This window comes from Equus caballus, chromosome 12, assembly GCF_041296265.1.
Source record: "Equus caballus isolate H_3958 breed thoroughbred chromosome 12, TB-T2T, whole genome shotgun sequence".
Classification (NCBI taxonomy): domain Eukaryota; kingdom Metazoa; phylum Chordata; class Mammalia; order Perissodactyla; family Equidae; genus Equus; species Equus caballus.
The window spans coordinates 1,245,949-1,268,762 of record NC_091695.1 but is presented as its reverse complement, the minus strand read 5'-3'; the positions used below and the strand labels follow the sequence as shown (position 1 = coordinate 1,268,762).

The following is a 22,814-nucleotide window of genomic DNA, read 5'->3' as shown; positions in this document are numbered from 1 at the left end:
ACATTTGGTTGAGTCTTTCGTAACAGTGAACAGTAAATAGCGACACTTTCCCTGTGCAAAGGCACATCAGCTTTTCAAAATTGCTAAGAACGCTATATGGAGCCACCCAGATAAATGCAAAGAACTTATCAAACAGGAGCTGAAGTGAGATGAGGTGAGGACTCATTCACAAGAGAGGAACTCTAAAGTGGTACCACTGTATTCGTACGACTTCCCTTATGAACACTTGACTGCAAATGTTCCAAAATTAGGTTAACAACTAAAACTATCAAGTTGTTAACTAACTCACCTTGGTAAGATCAAATGGGTTAAATGGAAAAGTTTCTGCCTGATCAAATGTCATGACCTGGATGTACAAGGTCCAGGATGGGTAGTTGCCTGTGGCAATGGCGTTAAAAAGGTCCCGGAGGCCGTAGTCAGGGTCTTCCTGGGAGAGTCTTGCTGCATCTTCAACAGAAAGGTTTTTGATGCCCTGGTCAGTCTACGGAATGAAAGAAGGAAGCACAAACTGAAACTTATTGGCAAAGTTATGGAACTTTAATTAGTAATTCATTGAAGGATTATGAGTAAGGCTACTCAAAGATTGGATTTTCCTTGTACCATAATTCCACTGTTCAAGAATGATACAAATATAAATTTATCAATGAGAAATTCTACTGGATTAGACTGATTCCTTTAATATCCAGGGAATCTGTCTATGCATTTCATACTTAAGATTAGTTCTATCTTTCCTTTATGCATTCTATATTACAGTCATGAAAGGCATAATGATGTTTCTGTCAACAATGGACCACATATACCACAGTGGTCCCATAAGATTAGTTTCTTGTAGCCTAGGTGTGTAGGGGGCTGCAAGCTCTAGGTTTGTGCAAGCACACTCTATGATGTTCACACAATGATAAAATCACCTAACAATGCATTTCTCAGAACACATCCCCATGATTAAGCAAAGCATGACTATATCTAAATTTTTTAATTATTGACATATACTTTATTTTCAATTTTTCACCCATATAAAGAATGCTGCATGACTGTCTTCAGACAAACCCCAAAACATTTTGGCATAAAATATACATAACATAAAATTTACCATTTTAAAGTAACCACTCAGTGGATTTTTTGAGTCTATATCTCAAAATGGAGTTGCTGGGTCATATGGTAATCCTACATTTAATATCTTGAGGAATTTCAAAACTGTTTTCCAGAGAGTCTATTATTTGAATTTGTATACTCATTTTACTTTTTGAATCAGAAAACAAAATCAAAATATATTTAAAAAATAAACAAATGATTAACAAAATTAAATGGCTTCTCTTTTTTGCATGAAGTAGTTTTTTTAATTCCCTGTTTTATAACAGCTCGAATCAATTAGTGAGCTTGTGCTCAGCTAGCAGCCCTCCACCCCTACTCTCCTCCTTTTTTATTTTAAACAAACCATAGAGTCATAGCTCACAGAGCTCAGAAGAACTGCAGGACAGCCTCTCGGAACCAGTTCTCTGATTCTCAGCAGGCAAAGTTAGTATTCTGACTTTCCAAACAAGCCATTAAGACCCACAGAAGTTAAGTCACTTTCACAGCTGCTCCCAGAGCAGAATGGCAATACTGCCCTTTAACAGATCCCCCACCTCTATCTTATTCTGAAAGATCCCCAACAAGCTAAGCACCATGGAAAGATTTCCTTAGCAAAAGTCAACTCTGAAAGGCGAGTCCATTTCTACCACAGAAATCTCAACGCTCTCTGGCCAGTGGCAAGATTTGAACCTTCTTACTATCAGACCAGAAGTAAAGCCACCGTCAGGATTCAAAAATGGAGGTCACCATCTGTAGATCACCCAGAGAGCTAATACACTACATTGTGCAATAATATTGCAACATCTTTCTGATTTTAATCGAATCTCTTGGGTTTAGAAAAGAATAATCTCTGGTCAGAATAATCCAGACTGATGAAGGGCTGTCTGCTGAACAGACCCATAAGCAATCCAGTCTTTCCCAGACCATGGACAGCTGGTACTATCATCCCAGTTTTACAGTGACAAACCTGGAGCTCAGCGACTTCTAACAATATTCCCAAGCCACAGTTATCTGTAAGAGGGAAGACCTGAGTTCAGATTGGTCTAACCGCAGAGCCACCAACCATGCTAGCTGTCCCAGATAGAATCACTTCTTAGTCCTGCCCTACATGACACCACACTGCTCCTTTTGGCAATTACAAGCCAATGGGTCAACTGTTTCTTAAGTTGTTCCCTGCCAAAGATCACATACCCAAGCCATAGCAAAAAGAGAGGTGACAGTTTCCCTGTCTGCTATACCTACATTCATGGTTCACATAAAGATTAAGACAGGACAGAAGAAAACAGGTCTGTGGGATGTCATTAAGAGGGAGATGGCATTTTTCATGAGTCCACTCCTGTCTCTGCTTATTTTAGCAGCAGTGTTGGGAAATAAGCTCTTGGGCAACTAGAGGTTTTTTAAGAACCTTCTAGAGTTCTCTGGAATATGGCTTATTCTAACAAATGCCAAGCTCACACTAAAAGAGAGCCCTTTAAAACACTTCAATTATTTAAAAGGTTCTCAAAGGCTTCCCCAAAGGTAACTGATTTGACCTGATTGTATGAAAGCAAACCAAAAAAAGAGAATTTTTGTTTTCTGACATTTGTAATTCACTTGCCCTGTTCATAGTATACCCTTAATAAATGGTAAATAAGTGGATAGATGAATTAAAAAGTTAGGAGAAATGTTTTTGGAAAGCCAGCATCAGATGTTGAAAGTGGTGGTGAGACTGGTATTTCACAGACGGGAATGCCCCAACTCTGCCTCAGTGCCCCCTCCTGGGCTTCGAAAGATAGCTATGCTCAGAGCACTGACTCAGGGCCAGGAAAGGCGAAGCAACAGAACAATTCACCGCTTGCTAAGTCTTACCTCCAAACTCCAACAAGGAACTCTAGAAACCTAGGTTACAGGTAGAAATCTTTTGCCTATCCTGGAGGCCTGTATTATCTCCTTACCTTTGGGCCCACACCAAACTTTAAACCTTCTCACTCCAGGGAGAAAGAATTTCCATGTGCACCTGCCAGCACCAGAAGCATTAAACCAGAGAGGCAGCACAAAGGAGCGTTTTTCCACCTATTTATGGCAGGGTCCCCAGGGTCCAGGAGAAGAAAGCTTGACTATTGACAACGGCCGTGTGCTCTTGCCCTCTGGCCACATGAAAAGAAGAGACCAAAGAGCCCACACACAGTTCTTCTAATTGGGCTGCGAGAATCTACTCACTCAGGCAGTGGTCAACAAAATATTCATGGTACTGAGCAACTAGATCAGTACTTCTCATCCTTCGGGGTGGAGGAGGTAAGGGAAAGGTAGGGGAGGTCTTGATCTTTGCCTAGTCCTCAGGAGAAGTAAGGAGACGTCGGTGGCAGGAGCCTTGTACCCCCTGCCCCATAGGCAACACGTACCTTATAATGGAATTTGCAATAAACTACCTCTCCCTTCGCATTAACCAGCTTGAAAGTATGTGATCCATATCCATTCATGTGCCTATGTCCATCCGGAATGCCTCGATCACTGAACAGGAAAGAAACCTAAGGAAGAAAAAAATAAAGCCTAAAACTTTTCAATTTAAATCAAAACATCCTAGATTTTTAAGACATTCCTAAGTTTCTAGAAACCCCTTAATGACACAGCCAAGTACCCAAGGAAGGGTTACCATATTTACATCTATAATAAATAACAAACAGAAGAATTTTAAAGCAGAATGATATATAAATTATTGAACTCATGGCTCAAAATTCTATAAACAAAAGTTAAAGCAAATCTGAAAACTAGCCTAACTTATTATTCAAAATTGATTTAAATAGCAAATTCATTTGGTACTCCTTTCCCCTCCTTTCCCTAATACAAAGAAGTTTACGACAGGCTTGAGACTTTAATCCTTAATATTGCGAAGTATCAAGGGATAATGTCTTTAGCACCACATAAGGTCTACGAATGGAAGAAGATCGACAAAATCAGTCACTATAAAAGTCTTCAGGGTGAAGAAATCTGAGAGAGCCTCCCAAAAAAGGTCAGAAGCCAATTCTAATCAAAGAGCCCAACCTGGAGAAGGACATTATGAGGCATAATTACCAGTTCCATCCCAGGTGACATATGATAACAGAGTGAAAAAAGAATGCTCCCACCTGATGCAGAGACTCAGGACGCAGACTCCAGAAATCCCAGACCATATCCGGATCCTTCAGGTGCGTTTGAGGGTTTCTCTTTTGGCTGTGGATAAAGGACGGAAACTAAATGGGAAAAAAAAAAGAAAAACTAAGTTAACAGGAATTATGGTGCCTGACATTATACATCACATTGCTAGGTTTATGGATTATAGTTCTGAACAATATAATCCTAGAATTTTAAACTGCAAACCCTAAAATGAAATTTACCCTCTACTGTTTCTAGGGCAAAGCACCTTTTTCTATTAATCTTCCATCTCTGCAAGGAAAACTGGACTATTTCCATTAAGTCGGGGAATCTTGAAACTGCAAATCTAAGACCAGTGATAACTGTTGTTATTTGATACTATAAAAAGATACTAAATATGAAAAAAATGTGTTTAAAAAGGCAATGCAGCCAACCTAAATTCTCTTCTTTCTGCCTTTCCGAGGGCCTCTCCTCAAATGCCATTCTATACGGAGTATCTGAAATCAATTTAAATCAACCAATATTGGTAGAGTGCAAAATACTCTATGGCTTACCAACATGGCATCCCTGATGAAGAAAATGGGGGTATTATTTCCAACAAGATCCCAATTACCATCTTCAGTGTAAAATTTCACCGCAAACCCACGAGGGTCACGAACTGTGTCAGCTGAGCCTGATTCTCCAGCTAGAAGATTCAAATGGGAAAAAGGAAGCCTAAGCCAGAGCTCTTTGCATCCAAGAAGCCTGAAGGCATAAAGAAACATTAGGATCTAACTGTTCCAATCCATTTCCTAAAAGTAAATTAGATATTTAAGTACCCAGGTTATTATTTCTACCACCTACCAGCTAATTTGGTCAACAAATTAAATAAATGAATTAATTGAGAGTAATAAGAGAGTACATGTAATAACAGCTGAAGAGATTATCCATTTAAGATAATAAGGTGGCTTTGTCCAAAGGTGATTAAAATAAGGGAAGAGAATAATTATAAACATTAAGGTGGTGAATAAAGCAAATAAGTGAGTCATCAAAATGAGACTGATATTAAGAAAATGAGTTAAAATATAGGTTTATTCTTAATTTCATTTATTTTTGCATTCCACAGTATTTTTTAAATGCACAAACACAGACTCACACAGAAACAGAATTAATCATGCATTGTGGTGTGTTGAGATGTAGTATGATAGATCTCATTCTTACTACCCTGTACCATGAGAAAAACTCTGAAATAGAAATAATCTCACCTTGCAAAGTAAACCTATGGATTAGGAATAATGTTGGTAAAGCATCTACCCATGGTTGGCAGAGTAAATTCTCAATAAAGGGCAGCTGTTACCATGGTTACTGAATAAGGTCCTCACTCCATACTTCCGTGTGAGGCAACCACTCATAGAAAAGTTCTTTCCAAGTGTCACAGAACTGCAGAGGCAGCTCTGTAAACTGTGATTTCCTAAGACCTCAACAGAGTTATAAGTAACTTCCTACGTGTCTTACCTATTTTTCCACTGTAAAACCTTGCATAATTTGGAGAAGTGCTTATTTCCTATTGTCCTACAAGTTTTTCTTGAAATTAAGTTATAAATGCCCCCAAATAAGATGCAGGGCTGAGTCCAGCAACACAATCATGCGAACAGACTGACTTACCAACGGTAGAGAATCGAACCGCAATGGGAGTCCTCTTGCCAATCTGGTCAAACACCTTTGCCTTGGAGTATCTGGTGATGTCATGCGTGACCTCAAAGTAGCCAAAAGCCCCTAACAAGAAAGACACAGAAATCTCATCCTGGAGACCATCACTCAAACCATCAGGCCCTCAATGGACATCTGGGTGACTAGAGAAACTGATGGTTTAGCACTGGCCTTCTGGGAGCTTCCAATATGATGGGAGAAGGGGAGATGTCCGAATGCAAGTGCAAAGAGCAGAATGCAAACCCCTGTTATCGTTCAGTGCTAAGCGGAGGGCTACACAGCTGGAGCCAAGAGGAGGAGATGGGCAAGGCTGGAAGCCGCTCATCACGCAGGGTCTGAGAGGGCCTGGAACTCCACGTGGGACTCAGGAGAGAAAGAGAAGAAGGGGGAGAAGGAGAAAACACAGAGAGAGAAAGAACAAACACTTAGAAAGGACGCCACAGAGCCACACCACACACCGAACAGCAAACCAAAGCCACAACGGAAAAGCCACACAAAGAACATTGGAGGAGCTGGAAGAAGAGGGGATGAGACCAGGAAGTCCTCACAGGGACTGCAAGGGGGCAGCTAAGAGAACAACTTTCTCCTCCTTTCTATCAAGCTTTCTTTTTCCTACTGAGTTTTTAGCTTTCTTTGAAACACCACCCTCATCTTTTATCTCCGTAATAAAAGCAAGATAAAAATTTTACAGATGTCTTGACCCAAAAGGAAAAATCACCACAAACCCACCACCCTAACACAACTATCCTCAATTTTGCACAGCTCACTCCAGTATCTATCCAGCTAGTGCACCATCTAAATCGTGTTACAATTACAGGACATCTGGGTCTGTATTTCCATATTCTTACTTCTTCACTAAACTGTATGATGGAAGAAAAGGAAGATTACTCTTATTTTTAGTAAAATAAAGTATGTTTATATATAATGTTCAATCCAGGGAAATAACCATCATTTCATTTCTAACTCCTCTGCTGATGGACGTGTTTTCCTTTCTCCCAGGAAAGGAGATTTTGGCCCTTCTATTAAAAGAGCTCCAGCCTTCTGAGAAATAATTTTTAACCCAAGTGCTATGAAACAATCCTTCTGCAACAAATAAACAGAGCTCTCACCTGCTCCTTTAGCATGCACGACTCTCTCAGGAATTCTCTCCCGGTCAAAGTGAGCCATCTCATCAGTGAAAACCACATCCTGAACAAGGAGGGGCCCTCGGGGCCCTGCCGTCATAATATTGAGTTTGTCTCCTATTGGGATACCAGCCCCGGTGGTCAGAACATCAGGCTGCTAAGAGAACACCAAAGGAAAAAGGGCAGGAGAGTCAGCACGATCAAACTCCTAATTGACACTGTCATAGGCTACACTGCTTTGCAATTTTTATACCTTCTGCCCAAATTCTTTTTAAACTTCCTGTGTCCAAGGCACTAAAATACTACAGATATGCTGTTTCCTGAAATTTATAGTCAGGTCTCAGAAATCCCAGATGAATCCCAAACTAATCTGCTAAGAGATCTGCTATAAGGGCAGAAAGATAGCAAAATACTCAGCCAACGTGCTCAGCATCTGCTCTGCATATAGCCAGCGGCTCCGCCCAGGAAGCCCCAGGTAGAGATCCCCAAAAACGGATCAATCGTGCTTCACGTCCAAACGAATAGGGAGGAGACGGTCTCTGCAGAAGCTACGCTAGTTAACGCCTTACTCAGAACTTACAGATGCTTTGTACCGTGGCGGATGTTAAGGTGGGCGCTGGCAGAGTGCATTTTCTCTGTGGATCCTCAGTGGATCCCAGCTATCTGCAACACCTCTTTTCAATTCCCAAAACAAAAGATCAATGGCTTTTATTGTCACTGAAAATTATGGCGTCAATTTTCTAAACATGTCAAATGTCTCTGAAATGGATAGAACTCGCTTTAATCCACCCAATTCTCCAGTTTTGGCTACATCCGAAGCCTCTCGGCTGTCCCTTCTCTAGGGTGCGAGCAGTGCTTTTTCAAACCTCATGATTCTGGGCAGCTCTTCCCTGCATCTCCCGTCTGGTTCCATGGTCACACACTCTACTTTTGGCCACAGATACCTCCTCCCTAACGTCCCCCCTGGTGCCTGGGAGATGAGGGGAGAGTGTGGGTGCAGAAAGCTAAGCTGCCTCCATCCTGGGAGAATAACTCAAGAGGCCTCCTGACCAAAGTCAATGCTACCAGCTTCACAAACCCAGAAAAGCATTAAGCTCAGAGTTTCCACAAACCTGGAGCAGAGTATATAACTTCTATTCTCCATGCACGTCTGTCCTGAATATTAAAATAAAGTTGCTGCCTGCCTCTTTTCTGGAACGGGATACGGGGGGTCGGAGGGGGGCACTTTTAAGTACTATAAAAGTACTGTGTGAGCTCTTTGGGAAAATGCACTGAATAAAGGAGATCTTGGAGTTTGCAAAATTAGTAAACAAGACTCACACACTAGTACATGCCCCTTGCCCACCGGCGTCCTGCTCACACTGGAATGGGAAGAGGCCCACAAGCCCCGTGAAGAATCGTGCGTGCTGGCACCACAGACCCTTCCCCTCCAGCTCTGTCAATCACCCCATGTGTAGTTACCAGCAAGTTACTTACTATTTTCTGAGTCTCAATTTTTCATCTGCAAAATGGACAAAAAGTAACTACTTCCCAGAGTTGATACACGGATTACACAGATTAAAAGAGCTAAATTTATGTAAAATATGGGCCACACCACTCACCAGCTGTGAGAAAGTGACCTGATGGCAGAAGCCAAGCATTTCAGGTCGTATTTTCCAGTAACTGGGCGGATGTGCGGGCCTGGGTCCACACTCTCACCCCACCCCTCACCCTCCAGCAGCAACCTCTTCCTGACTGCAAGGAAGTGTAAGTCCAGTCAAAGGTCACCACCCAAGCACGCCACTCTCTTTGGAAGACACACATGCGCTGATCCATGTGACACTGCATACTTTTAAATTTAAAGTAGAAAACGAATCAGAAAAAGGACAGTAAACTTGCACAACTTCACCTTCAGTTTAAACCTGAAACCTGACTGTCAGCCTCGCTGCCACTGGAACCACCTGGGGAGCTTTTTAAAGCATAGTGGTGCCTGGGTCATCCTCCGGGAGATTTCTGATACAATTAGTCTGTGGGAGGCCTGAGGGTCGGGGTTTTTTTGAGCTCCCCGGGTGATTCCAAAGGGAAGCCAGGTGTGAGAGCCACTGACTTAAAGCTTTTGGATAATCCAAAATTAAAATAATAAGAGTCTAAGCAAACTAAATCTGTTCCCTCTTTATATGTTGTTTTCATCATATAAACAAGGCACCAAAGGAAGCCTAAAAAGCAATAAAGAGGCCATCTCATAAAGGAGAAGAGCAGGAGAAAGGGTGCCGAGAAGCTCAGCCAAAGGAAGGGCAACCTAAGGTCAGTGTCTACATCCCTGCATCCCTAAGGCAGGCAAGGAGCTGCCACTAAAAGAGAGAGGAGACCACACCACATGTCCCCTCCTGATGACCAGGTCAGGGTGATATGGTCAAGATTAAAAACTATGCCCAAAGGAGGGAGAAGCAGAGGAAACTGGATAAGTGAATGGATGGCTGAAGAGCTAAAGAATGAGATGGTCTCACCTGAATTTTGCCACCATTGGGCCTGCCTCCCACCCAACACGGGCATCTCCTCCATAGCACCAATCCCATTAAGGAAGGAAACCTGGGCTTACAGTTACAAATGTAGCATTCAGCACCTCTTCTAATTCCCTCTTCTAAGAGATCAGCTGTTCTCATTTTTAACAGCTTTCCTCACACAAGCTATTCTATCTGCACTTTGCCTTCAAAACAAGTGTGGCAGGAAAGCCTTCCACGGCCTCAGCAACACAACAGGGAGGCCAGTGGGCAGAGGCCAGAAAGGAAAGATCCCGACCTCAGGGGATGTTTAAGGCGACATTAGATCCGAGAAACTGACCCAAACGAAAGGTAAGAAAGTGTTTATTACAAGGTGAGGAGGAGGGCGCAGCACATTTGTCAAGATGCAAAGAGTTATGCAGTGAAGCTTTATTAAATAAAATGGCGGGGGAGGGGAATAGACTGCAGACAGCAAATTTTTACAAATCATTTCTGAAAAAAGTACGAGGCGTTAGACAAGGTTCTACAAGATAACGAGGTCCCAAGGTGGAAAGAGGAACTGCCTCATATTGCCTCTGACCTCAGAAACATTTTCATGTGACAGGCACGCAAGCATGGACTCTGAGTTAAGGCTTCTTCCTCAACGTACTCAAGACAAAAAGGAATGAGAAGCAGTTACTCAATGCATCTGCTTGCCTTGAGGGAAGCTACATTCTAACCACATCTCCCAAAATATGACAAAATAGACAACTTAATCGTCTCCCTTGTGTGAGGGATCAGAATTTGCTACCCCAAAACGTGTCTCTTTGGCTTGTTTTTAAGAACAAAATACTAAGAAACTTTGACCTTCCCTGTAACTACCTAAAAGAATCTAAGATTAAAGGCCTGTTCCAAGAAGGAGCTCTCACCATAGATAACTCCAGGTGTGGTCGACAGAAAAGCACCTGGTGAGGCACAATTTTATCAAAGTAAGAAGGCCCAGCAAAGATTTGTTATCGAACATTTGCTTTTCCATCTCCCTGTGAATTGCCATCCTCCCTTTGGAAGTCCCAAACCACTACCCCCAACATCCTTCTTTGTCTTTAGCTAAAGACGGTATTTAAGGTGGCGCCTTTGGCAATTTTGGCGAGCTACTTAGTTTTCCTGAGTCTCTCCCATGTGTGCATGTTATAAAGCTTTGTTTGATTTTCTCCTGTTATTCTGTCTCATGTCAATTTAATTCTTGAACCAGCCAGAAGAACCTAGAGGGTAAGGACTAGCTCTTCCTCCCCCACAGTTTGGCAATGAGGATGGGATAAAACTTCACTGGCTGGATGCTGCTTGCTCCTGGACTACTGCAGCTCAGAGATCCTGGATCCCTAAGAAGAGCCAGCAGGAGACAAGAGTTCTTACCACGTCAGTCTCCCAGATCTCTGCCTGCAGGGTCCAGTGGAAGCAAGAGTGGTGAGTTTTGTTTCCTTGTCTCAATTTAGACTAGCAGGAGAAAATATTGGTGAAGCTAGCTTCTTGTACTGAGTGACTCTGGGAAATTTGGTTTGGGTCCTCATTGGTTCATTGATCCTTCTCCACCCAGAGATGGTCACTATTTTTCCTTGTCTCTGTCTTTTTTGTTTGTCATGTGGCATAAAAAGGAAAAACCACGGGGCAAGATGCAGGCATCTCTACAAGCCTGTTGTCTGGGCCAGCCCACAGTGAACTTGGCTGTGGGTTAATATGCACGGGAGGGGAAAGCTGTTGCTAAGGGGCATCTTGGAAGCCAAAGAGGGTGCAAATTTGGTGGACACGGGTGGAGCAGTTAAGAGCCATTAGGGCGCTCGCCACCTCAAGAAGTCTCCTGTAATAGGATAAGTTGGTCAAGGAACGGGGTAGATGACACAGGTTTCCTGCCAGCCTCAAGAAAATTCCCATGCAGCAAGAGTTGTAAAACAACACACACTCCCTAAGCCCACAGAACCTCTCTCCTAGGTATTATTCTGGCTCCAGGAGACCCAAGGCTTAGCTAAAGCTGTCCATGTGCATATAAGATGAGGTTTTTCTCTTTTGTCTTGTTCCGTATCTTGAGAGCTTGGCTTTGTGACCTTTCTGGTCTCTGCCATCGGGAGGACGCGTGCACTAGCATGCATCTTGGCAGCCAGTTGAACAGACGGGTTCCGAGACACGCTCTCTTTGTCTGGCTGTCTCAGCTCTCAGGGAGTCATCAGGGGCCCCAGTCCATCAGGGCCTTTGTCATCTCAACCTGCATTGCTTGTTATTGCAGCACCTGTGCAACAAAAGCCTCTGCTTTCTTAGACCATTTTTGGGAGCAAACATTCTGGATCTGGTGAGGGTGGCTTCTTTTGCACTCTCTTTTGGGGACGTCTCTTATGTCCATGGTTAAGCCATAAAAGCGTTAGCGAGCAAGGGCTTGCCTCCAGATGCGCACAGAAGCTGACACCGTGGCACACAGCCTTTGAGAGAAGAAATGCTTTATTGTGCAATCGACTGGCAAGGAGACAGAAGGCCAGGTTCTCGAATCTGTCTCATGGGTCCAAAGTATGAGATAAGGGTTGGGGATCGGGGCGGGCAGGCTGGTCTGCAGAAGCACGGGCAGGATGAGTTTCAATTGGCAGATCAAAATTTTCTCTTCTGTACATGCTCCCGGCTGGCTCATGACCCCTGAAAAATAGCTTTAAGATCTTGTTGTTAAGATGGGGGTCAGTTATCGAAGGTTACCGGGAAAAGCACAGTAAACAAGGGTGAAGTTGTTATGTAGACTTAAGTCATTGCCTTCTCCATTAATAAAAGTTTCTGCAGATTTAGAGTCATCCTCCCCTTCCTGGCACAGAGAGGGAGGCACCCTCACAAATGGAGACTTCTCTAACAAATGTAAATTTCCCCTACAAAAGGGTAACTTCAACTCGCTGTTCAGAGCTTTTCCTATGTCTAGCATTTTTTAATAATCATCAGCTCAAAACAGCCCTTATGCCAAAGAGGCATATTTTGGGGTGGCAGATTCTGTTCCTGGCCCACTGGTTACAAAACCCCTATTGGTTTGAGTCACTATTAAGATCCTACTCATCACGGCCAGACAATGGATCAGTTAAATTGGAAAAATTTTGAGAGAGCTCTCATCATAAACAGCTGTTTTATTGGTATCTATGAAAAAACCAAATTAAAAACAAAACACAAAGAAATAATGACTAGCCTTAAAATCTAATCGAATTTGGGATCTTTGTTTCCTCATAGTCTTACAGATGCTAATGAAAGCATTAACTAAGAAAAAAATACAAACAGCAGATGAGAAAGTCAAGGGACTCAACAAGGTAGAAACTTTTAAAAGAGTTTTTAGGAAATAAGGTAAATAAAGCAAATATTAAAAGGGAAAAAAACAGCAGAATCCAAGAGGGGACAGTCACGAGACTCATCTCCCCAGGAGGGAAGTCTGCAGACCGTTACTTTAAAAAGTGGGATAAATAAAATGGACATTAATGGGATGAAAACAAAGGTTTAATTCAGCACTGCCTAAGGTTGGGTGGGCCAAAGGGACACTCTACTCGTCCCCCCAACACTGATAGGGCCCCAAACAGGTCTCCCCTACTTACCTAGTTTGGAAAAATTTAAAAACCCAGAAGGCAGCGATCACAATGAAAAACTTGCACTTAGGGCCACCATTAGGCCTCTTAACCAAGTAAAAGAAGAACAGAAGGGCCAGGGTCCCTCGGCTCAACCTGACGCTGGGGCCTCAAAGCCGTTTACACAGAAATGGGTAAAATTTTATAGGAGAATTGGTATATTTAAATGGACTGTAGGTGAAGTGATTGCATCTCTTTTGCCCGACCGTATTACAGATTGTACGGTGGGGATACACATATTTTCTCGCTGGGGAACATTTCCCCTGCCAGATACTGTAAAACAGCAAATAAATCCATCCTTCAGACAATGTTAATTAAACATGCTAAAGGAAGTCAACAGGGTTGCCGGAGCCCATACAATGGCCCATACAATAAAATAAAAACGAGAAGCTGATAGCAGGTGCTAATAAAAAAGATAATGAGAGCTCGCCAACCCAGGGTAAATTGATCTAGGGTTGAATTGTACACAGAGGGCCTTTGTTAAATGTTTTGTACAGATTTTAAAGGTGTGATACATTGTTCTAAAGTTTTAGAACATTAAAATCTTTTCATTTACCTCTTAGCTAAAAATCTCCCTCATATAAAAAGCAATTGGAAAAATGTAGCTGGGTCAATGTCTTTTATCATTCAGACCATAATCCAGTTCTTTGGGGGCCTGAAGGCACCATCTTTGTCTCACAAATGCCTGCTGGGCCAGAGGCATGGCTCTTGGAAGCAGCTCAGAGTTCACTTGTCCTTCTGCCAATCCCCAAACGCCCCCCTATTCCTCTCAAAATGCTCGTAGACATTGGGACATTGGAAACTGATAATGCAAATATGCCCCAGAAACTCCATCTTGGAGAAAACCTCAATATTTTCTCTGCACCTCTGTGATGTAGGTTTTCTGCTCCAGTCTTCTCTAGGACCTAAGAGCATTCTTTAAAATGCAAAGTTTCTCATCAGAAAAAAAAAAAAAAAGGCCTTAACCATTCTAGCAGTTAAACTTAACCTTTCCAACAGCCAAAACAACATATGGATCGAACTATTTTATAAACCAGTGAGTTTTGTTTGTACCTGATTCATGGCAAAAATTTAATGGAGGGGCTGGCCCAGTGGCCGAGTGGTTAAGTTCACGCACTCTGCTGCAGGTGGCCCAGTGTTTTGTTGGTTCGAATCCTGGGCACGGACATGGCACTGCTCATCAAGCCATGCTGAGGCAGCGTCCCACATGCCACAACTAGAAGGACCCACAACGAAGAATATACAACTATGTACTGGGGGACTCTGGGGAGAAAAAGGAAAAAATAAAGTCTAAAAAAAAAAAAATTTAATGGAAACTAAGGTCTCTGTCTGCGTCTACCTGTATGTTCATGTATGTCTATATGTATATGTTGTAAATGCAAGATATTTTTCTACCTGGGTTATTAGTCAAATCAGCTAATGTTATCTCTGTTACGACATTTGTCAGCAAAAATAATAACTTAGAATGATAGCTAATTTTGTCTAATGTCTCATGAAGTTTTCGTGGGTAATCTAAACATAATTGTTGGGGCAAATAATTTAGATATAAGTGAGATAGAAGTTTATAGATAAACTGTTAGCAATACTTATATTTTATGGCATTTATATTACTAGGTAAAATTAAATAATAAAAAAATTCATTGAATATCTAGGTCATTTTCAAATAAGATAAAATACTGAAACATTAATTATTAAATATGTCTAAGTTTACCTACTTTTGTCTTACTACAGAGAAACTAAAAGATGTTTGAGTCTATTAGTAAACATCTCTTGTGCTCTATTAAAAGATTATACTATGACATAACATGTTTCTAAAAAGTATTTATAAATTTGCCAAGCCACTAAAAATTAATAAGGAAAACATCTTTGTATCAAGGAAGGTAAGATATTTGTTTTCAGTAAAGAAGGTATAAGAAATAAACATATTTGTTAAAATGGTTATAGAAGGTTTATTCTTAAAAACTCTTGGGGGCTGGCCCAGTAGCATAGTGGTTAAATTCGTGTGTTCCACTCTGGCAGCCCAGGGTTCATAAGTTCGGATCCCAGATGCAGACCCAGCACTGCTCACCAAGCCATGCTGCGGCAGCACCCCACATAGAGTGGAGGAAGGTTCGCACAGATGTCAGCTCAGGGCCAATCTTCCTCACAAAACAAAAAAAAAAACTCTAGAAAAGAGTTTTGTGCATAGTCAAGTTGGCTAAGATTGAAATGAATTTAATTGAGTTTTACTATGAAAAGTAAGCTGGTGCAAAATTAAAATTTGGTTTTCTCTCCTTAAAAGAATAATTTTCTTAAACTTTTGGTCTGCTCTTGATCAAGAAATTATAAAACGTTTTTCTTTACCTTTGAGTAAGTCTACATAAAAGAAATTCCATGTTTTGTCAAAATCATTTCCTATGTTCACAAAGGCTGAGGTCTATTAAGCAAACTAAGGGTTTTTTTGAACTCTATGTTTGCCTTAAACATCCTCTGTTGTCCGGCTGGTTCGATGGATATCTGACTAAGCATTGGTTCACAGTGACCTATATCCTATTTGAAGTCTTCTGTCATTTACAGACAGTTATTGTTGTCCTCTGGTGCTTTTTGCAAATATGTTTCATCTTCATGGAGACAACCTTAACACTCAATCTAGAATACAGGTTTCTGATGAACTTTCAGATCATAAAACTGAACTGAGTAAGAAAACATAAAACTCTAACAGAGAAACTGATGACCTCATGAAACTGCTAACAAAGATTAAGAGTTGATTACATGTACCTGAATAAACTGATGAGAACGATTATAAGTTTTATGACTTTTGTTTGAATTACTGCTTTTTTTATGTCTTGTTTTTTACATATTTAAGGAAATCTTTTTGTCTTTTCTCTTAAGCTAACTATGACTTATGGCAACTGGGTAAATTGTACTTTTGTAAGCAGAATTGAAACATTTCTCTTTTTCTCCCTACTTTATCCCTCCAGAATTTAGAAACTCTCAATGAGTAAATATTCTTATTTCTATGGCAATATAGTTATTTGCACAAGTTCAATAAAAATCTGTTCTCCTTATAACAGGGCACAATTAGAAAACATTGATTATATTACCAAGGCTTTGACTGAAATGTCATATTTGGGACAGAAATGCAGACTTGGATATGACCATACAGCTTTAAGCAACAAGGATTGACTTTATAAAACAAATAAAACTACTCGAAAATATTGGCCTGGTACCTTGCTTACAGGGTTCCCAGCAACCTTAGCTGGTGAGTAAATTACTTCCTGGGAGGCACAGAGAACCTCAGGATATTTGGGGGACCTTGAGAAGAGAGGAATTCACCCAAATCTAAGTTGTTGCAGGCAGAGCATGATGACAAGTTGTTGGCTTTGCTTTCCTGGCCTCAAGAGGCTTTTAAAGTTCAATCTGAGATTCCTTATGAAAAGTTCCAGTAAAGTAGGTCTAAAAGAGCCTATATGATCATTATTCTTGCTGTGCTTATGTAAATAATTGGGACAAGTTTATTGAAGGTAGACTTATTTTGCACAGCAATCAGTCAATTTGGCTACCTTAGGTAAAAATGAGAGTGATTTTAGAGAGGAAAATCACGTTTCAGTAGAAAACTATAATATGCATTTGTGGATATTAGATTCTAGTTATGTTGCTTGTCTTTGAAGTTTCTGTTTTCTACCTGTAAACTGGACTGGATCCTAAATGCTTCTAGTTTCCTCAAATATCTGGCTACAAATCTCCAAATTAATGTTTTCAATTTTCTCCAACCTTTTTATTCAGAATCATTGAACTAAAACCTGACAACTGAAGTTGAACAACCTGATATAAATGTGAGAGACATCATCATGACAGCCCACGTTTAAACAATCTTCACGTCTACTGCTGTATAAGCCACTCAAAAGGATACCTGAACACCTGATGGCATCATCAGAGACATCTCAAATCGCAAAAGATGCTTCAACCCTGACATCTAGAAATCTGCTTGACTGGCTGTCCCTTGGGCTCAGAAATTGGTTTATCATTTGCTCCAACCATTAACCTTGTTTTTCTTTTGGTTTCCATAGAAATCCCTTCTATTAAAGACCTGATTGCTTGTTTACACAATATAGGCCTAACTTTGGGAGGCCACCTGCACCCCACCTCCTGAAGTGAATTTAACTGGACGGACCTATTGTCAGGACTGAGAGACTGACTGGTGTCCAGTGAGATGGAACAACCTACCAACTCAGCTTCTGGACTGTGAAACTTTTCTTTTTTTTTTTTTTTAAGGAAGACTGGCCCTGAGCTAACATCGTGTCCATCTTCCTCTACTTTATATGTGGGATGCCTACCACAGCATGGCTTGCCAAGCAGTGCTATGTCCACACCCAGGATCCGAACTGGCAAACCCCAGGCCGCCAAAGTGGAACATGTGCACTTAACTGCTGCGCCACCAGGCCGGCCCCTGGACTGTGAAACTTCTTGAAGTTCCAAAGATGGGACTGTGGGGACCACAATTTGCCACCCCAAAATGTGTTTCTTTGACTTGATTTTTGTTTTTGTTCTTTTTTTTGCAGGGAAGGTGCTAACATCTGTTGCCACTCTCCCACTTTTTTCTTTTCTCCCCAAAGCCCCAGTGCGTGGTTGTAAATCCCAGTTATAAGTCCTTCTAGTTTTTCCATGTGAGCCACCTCCACAGCAAGGCAACTGAGAGACAAGTGGTGTGGTTCTGCAACCAGGAACCAAACCTGGGCTGCCGAAGTGGTGAGAGCACCGAACTTTAACCACGAGGCCATCAGGGCTGGCTCTTGATTGTTTTTAAGAAGAAAAAACTCAGAAAGAAACTTTGACCTTCCCCCTAACTGCCTAAAAGAATCTAAGATTAAAGGCCTGTTCCAAGAAGGATCTATCACCATAGATAACTCCAGGTGTGGTCAACAGAAAGGCACCTGGTGAGGCACATTTTTATCAAAGAAGGCCCAGCAAACATTTGTTTACCCAACATTTGCTTTTCCATCTCCCTGTGAATTGCAATCCTCCCCTTGGAAGTCCCAAACCACTACCCCCAATATCCTTCTTTGTCTTTAGCTGAAGATGGTATTTAAGGTGGTGGCTTTGGCCATTTTGGCCAGTTACCCAGATTTCCTGGGTTTCTCTCATGTAGACATGTTATTAAACTTTGTGTGACTTTCTCCTGTTATTCTGTCTCATGTCAACTTAATTTTAGATCAGCCAGAAGAATCTCAGGGGTAGAGGAATCAGTCTTCCTCCCCTAAACTAGCTACTCCTCTCTCACTTTCTAGGGGTATTGAGAGACAGGAAGAAAGTGTAGATTAAGATTTAGACTAAATTCACCCAACAACATTCAAAGCATATTTACGGGGTGTCTACTGTATGTTAGGCCCTGAGGATTACAGCAGCAAACATCAAATTCCTGCCTCAAGGAGCTTACATTCTATTGAGGATGTTAACTGTTCTATTATTTATAGTATCAGAAGCTTAGAGACAGCTTAAATGTCCAAAAATAAAGGCACAATTAATAATGGCACATCCACAAGATGAAGTACCACCACCAATAAAAGTTTTACACACAGAAAAATTTTATTAACAATGACACTATTATAACATTTATGTGGTATCATTACAGGTCATTTTAATTTTCTTTAGATTTCCTTCTATTTTCTTTCCTAAAAATAAATTTTCAGTCAGCAAGTCTTTTTCTACATCTAATTAAATATCAGAAGTTTTTCAAATTATTTCTATTTTTATATTGACTTAATGAAGGCTATGTGAATCATATGCATGTAATAAACAGATAAAGTTCCTAAAAACATTTTTAATGAATATACTACATCACTGCAAAGGTCCCTCGTAATCACTTTGCTAATTACTTTCTAAAAACGTCCTAGACTATGCTTAGTTTTCACTTGCCTGTACAAATTTAGAGACAAGTGAAATTTTTATTTGAAGTTACACACTACATCCTCGGCTTAAAATGCCTTCATAAAAAACAGAGACAGAGATACATACATAATCATTTTTAAGAGGGACGTCCCTACACAACACTCCTCTTTCTCACTCTCCTACTTAAGAAACATTTACAATTCACAGGGAAAGTCCTTCAGAGAATGAGCCACTGTTGCGCACAGACTCTTAAATAAATGGAAACAACTGTATTTCATCAATGGTAACATAAGCAATGTTTCATAATTTCAGATCTCTGAAGTTGGAGCAAGTCCTACAGCCTGTGGAATCTCAGCAATGGATCACGGTTTCGATGGGCAGCGTCCCTCTTTCTTAGTAGTGTCTACAACGGTGTGCATTTTACAGCACATTGCACCTCGGATCCAGTGAAATGTGATAGTTGGCTTAAGGCTGGGAAAGCACAATTTCAAAAAAGTCTAACTCAAAATGACTACATTTAGTGTGCAAATTCTTTTTTCAGGATTGATACACTGAAACTGTGGTCACTCAACACTGATGGGGGGTGGTGCTCCTGTGACCATGAGGGAGACTGACCTGGAAGAGGCACAGAAGGAGACAGAGAGGCCCAAGGACAGAGCACCCAAGAAGAGCAGCGCCTCCACGCACCGGAAGGAAGACGCAGCAAAGGAAAAGCAGCATTTGAGGGAGGCAGGAAAAACAGAAGCTTGTCATGGACAGAGAAACCTAGACACCTGGTGGTGCGGTGAGGAGGGCGTCTCTGGTGACAGTTCCAGGACAGTTTTGATGGTAAATAAAATGAGAGACAGACATAGACCAGTGGTGACCTGTGTGACCTGAACCAAGGGATAACATCATGCCAACTGGGTGCATCTGAGGTCCTATCATAAAGACTTGTAAAAATTTTCTCTGACTTTATTTTTATTTATTTTTTTAAGATTGGCACCTAGGCTAACAACTGTTGCCAATCTTCCTTTGTTTTTTTTAAGGATTGGCACCTGGGCTAACAACTGTTGCCAATCTTTTTTTTTTTTTTTTTTCCTGCTTTATCTCTCCAAACCCCCCCGGTACACAGTTGTATACCTTAGTTGCAGGTCCTCCTAGTTGTGGGATGTGGGACGCCTCCTCACCATGGCCTGACGAGCAGTGCCATGTCCACGTCCAAGATCCGAACCCTGGGCCACCACAGCAGAGCAAGCGAACTTAACCACTCAGCCACAGAGCCGGACCCTCTGACTTTAAATCAGTGACGCTGGAGGTGTAGACAGAGTAGGCTAAGGATGAACAGGAGGGAGGGGAGCAGAGGTCATGAATATAGTCTCTCTGGCGAACGCTGCTGGTAATCACAGGAAGAGAGCAGTGGTGTTCCAGAAAGAAGGCAGCCAGCGCCCTGTGGCCTAATTCCACAGTCGGCTCTGTGCAGTGAGCGCTGCCATCAACCCCAGTGTAAATACAATCCGGTTTGGGGTTTTTTAGGTCAAACTTCTAGCAATCTCAAGCATTTAGAATACTTTTGGACTAGTAGGTAGGAAGCAGTGGAACCAGACCTCCAGGGCTACAAGCGACAACAAAAATAAGCAGGAAAAGACAGACTTGGAAGGTGATACCTGATTAGCTGGGGACAGTCAGAGGAAGTCACTCCCTGCACAAGCTGAGAGGGCAGAGGTGACAGGTGGGAAAGAAAGGAGAGAAGGGGGAAGATGAAAAGCCCACAGCAGCAGAGGCAGCAACCCCCTGGAATGGTGAAGTGAGCAGCCAGAAGGCAGATGTCAACCGAGGCCGGGCCGAGAGAGAGACAGCTGAGGGAGAAGTAAGGCGGAGCTTGTCTGCAGGTCAAGGACTCAAAGAGCAGCACCTGGGTCACATTAGAAGTTCCACAATCCTAAGGTGGCCCCCTCCGCAGACTGGATGGTAGGGTCCGGGGGCAGCGGCTAGAACAAGGGCCCCTCTGGCATGCTTATTCCAACACTCGCTCATTGGTTCACCAGGCCTGGTTCCCTGTCCCTCCGTCCCCATGGACCACAGAGCCTGGCAAGAGACATCCCTCGGCTCTGCAAACACAACCTGAAGGAGGGGGCACAGAGCGCTCCTGCGGGATGGTGAGCGCTGGGAAAACACGTCACAGTCCTGCCCTGTAGCCTGCACCCTGCTTTTTAACAAACAATGGACAAAAGAAACAACATCCCATGATGCCAGCTCTGAGCTTCCTCTAGAGATATGACGGAGAGCGGCTATTTCTGGTCCAAAGCTAACCGAAAAGGACAAAGGCAGAATCAAGGCACTTGACTAAACTATACATGGTTTCTAATTTCCCTTTTTAACTACCATTTCTGGAGCACCTGCTGTATGCAAGTCTTCACTCGGCACCTTCCCACTGGTTATCTCACTTAAGCCTCCCAATCGCCCAGGAGATAAAAGCCATGAGTCCCATTTCACAGGGGAAGCTGTGCGCTCAGAGTATAAGTTACTCTACACAGGCGTCACTGTGGCAGCACAGATGTAGCTGTTACGTATAACAAGTACAGATGGGCAAAGATATTTCTTCCGATTTGCTGATTATTGTTTTTCTCAACTCTGTGAAAGATCACTTTAGATCTGGAATTTCTTAAAGACAGAAAAGCTTTTCTGTGGCTAAGCAATTCTAAGAGCTCCGTCTCTGGAAAAGCAGCATTTGCCCATGTTGACATGTTTCCATCTTTCTGGCTGCTCCTCATTCCTGACCTTCATGCAGGCTTCTCCTGCACGGCTCTTCCCGCCCCCACCCCACACGGCCCCTCAAGCTGGGTGAAGGGCATCTTCTTTGCTCCATAGAATAAAACATGATCGTTGCCTGTTTACTTCACTGTTTCCTCTCTAGACAGTACACTCCTTCTCCACCTGCATCCCTGACGCCAGATACGACGTTCAGTTACCAACAAGCGCTTGTGGACTCAACATTTGATAAATTAAGCTATGGACCAATATGAAATGGCCAAGGAAGATTATTTCTAAGTAGGAAGAGAAAGCAACAACAGTCTGCCCCTCTCCCACCTCTCCCCCCAAAAGTTACAAGGGAAACATCTGAATTTCTAACTTCAAATTCTGATCAAACGCCTTTAGACAAAGTTTGGAAAACTGTTGCAGACATTGGCGCCCTGCTGGGCCAGGTTGGCGGGATGGGTACCCAGCACTGGAACGTGTGCGGGGTATGTCAGCTGCGCCGACGTAAGAGGGGCTCCAGGGTCGGGGTTCAGAGTTTGGGCTCTTGAGCCAGTCTGTTTGGGTTCAGACTCTGAGTCTGCCCCTTTCTAGGGGGAGCAGGAAGAAGCCGAGAGCAGTGGGGACCCCGTACAGGCCTGGAGCCTTTTCCCAAACTGCCCAGTCAGGAAAGTGTCCCCTCCCAGGACTCGGGCGGGAGACCTGGGGCTCCCCGAGACTTGGCGCCCAGGGCCCGTGCCACGAGCTGACACCAGGCACCTCTGACTCCCAGAAGGAAAGCGGGTGTCCGCACACAGCGCACCGCTCGTGCCACCAGCCCAGGCGTCAGCCGCTCGCTCAGCCGGCGTCGGGGAGCCCTCCCGAAAGCCAAGGTCGGGCCACCCGCCGGGGCCCAGGGCACACCGACCTGCTCTGAGGACATGTAGGCATCACTGTCCGTTTTGTAGATGAGATAACGGTAGGATTAAAGAGGCCCTACCTTTTGGAGATACGCCCTAAAATATCGGCTTCAAAAAGTGGAGGGGGCAGTGGGTGAGAGAGAAACGAAACGGGGTCACTTGTGAAGCCGAGGGACACGCACTGGAGGGGCACTGTCCTCCCTACTTCAGTTCTCGTCTGACATT

The 22,814-nt window shown here is 42.7% G+C and overlaps 1 protein-coding gene across 3 annotated transcripts in view; it reads right to left on the bottom strand.

Moving 5' to 3' along the window:
• Positions 1–22,814, bottom strand: part of CAT (catalase) — a 58,270-nt gene that overhangs the window by 14,316 nt on the left and 21,140 nt on the right. For 2 of the 3 annotated variants that reach the window (XM_001914718.6, XM_070229259.1), the window contains 6 exons: positions 6,981–7,152; positions 5,827–5,937; positions 4,737–4,867; positions 4,176–4,280; positions 3,453–3,578; positions 290–481 (listed from right to left, as the gene is read on the bottom strand). In XM_001914718.6, the coding sequence (XP_001914753.3) occupies positions 290–481; positions 3,453–3,578; positions 4,176–4,280; positions 4,737–4,867; positions 5,827–5,937; positions 6,981–7,152 (837 nt within the window). The remainder of the gene's footprint in view (positions 1–289; positions 482–3,452; positions 3,579–4,175; positions 4,281–4,736; positions 4,868–5,826; positions 5,938–6,980; positions 7,153–22,814) is intronic. The other variant, XM_014729341.3, reaches the window with a different exon arrangement.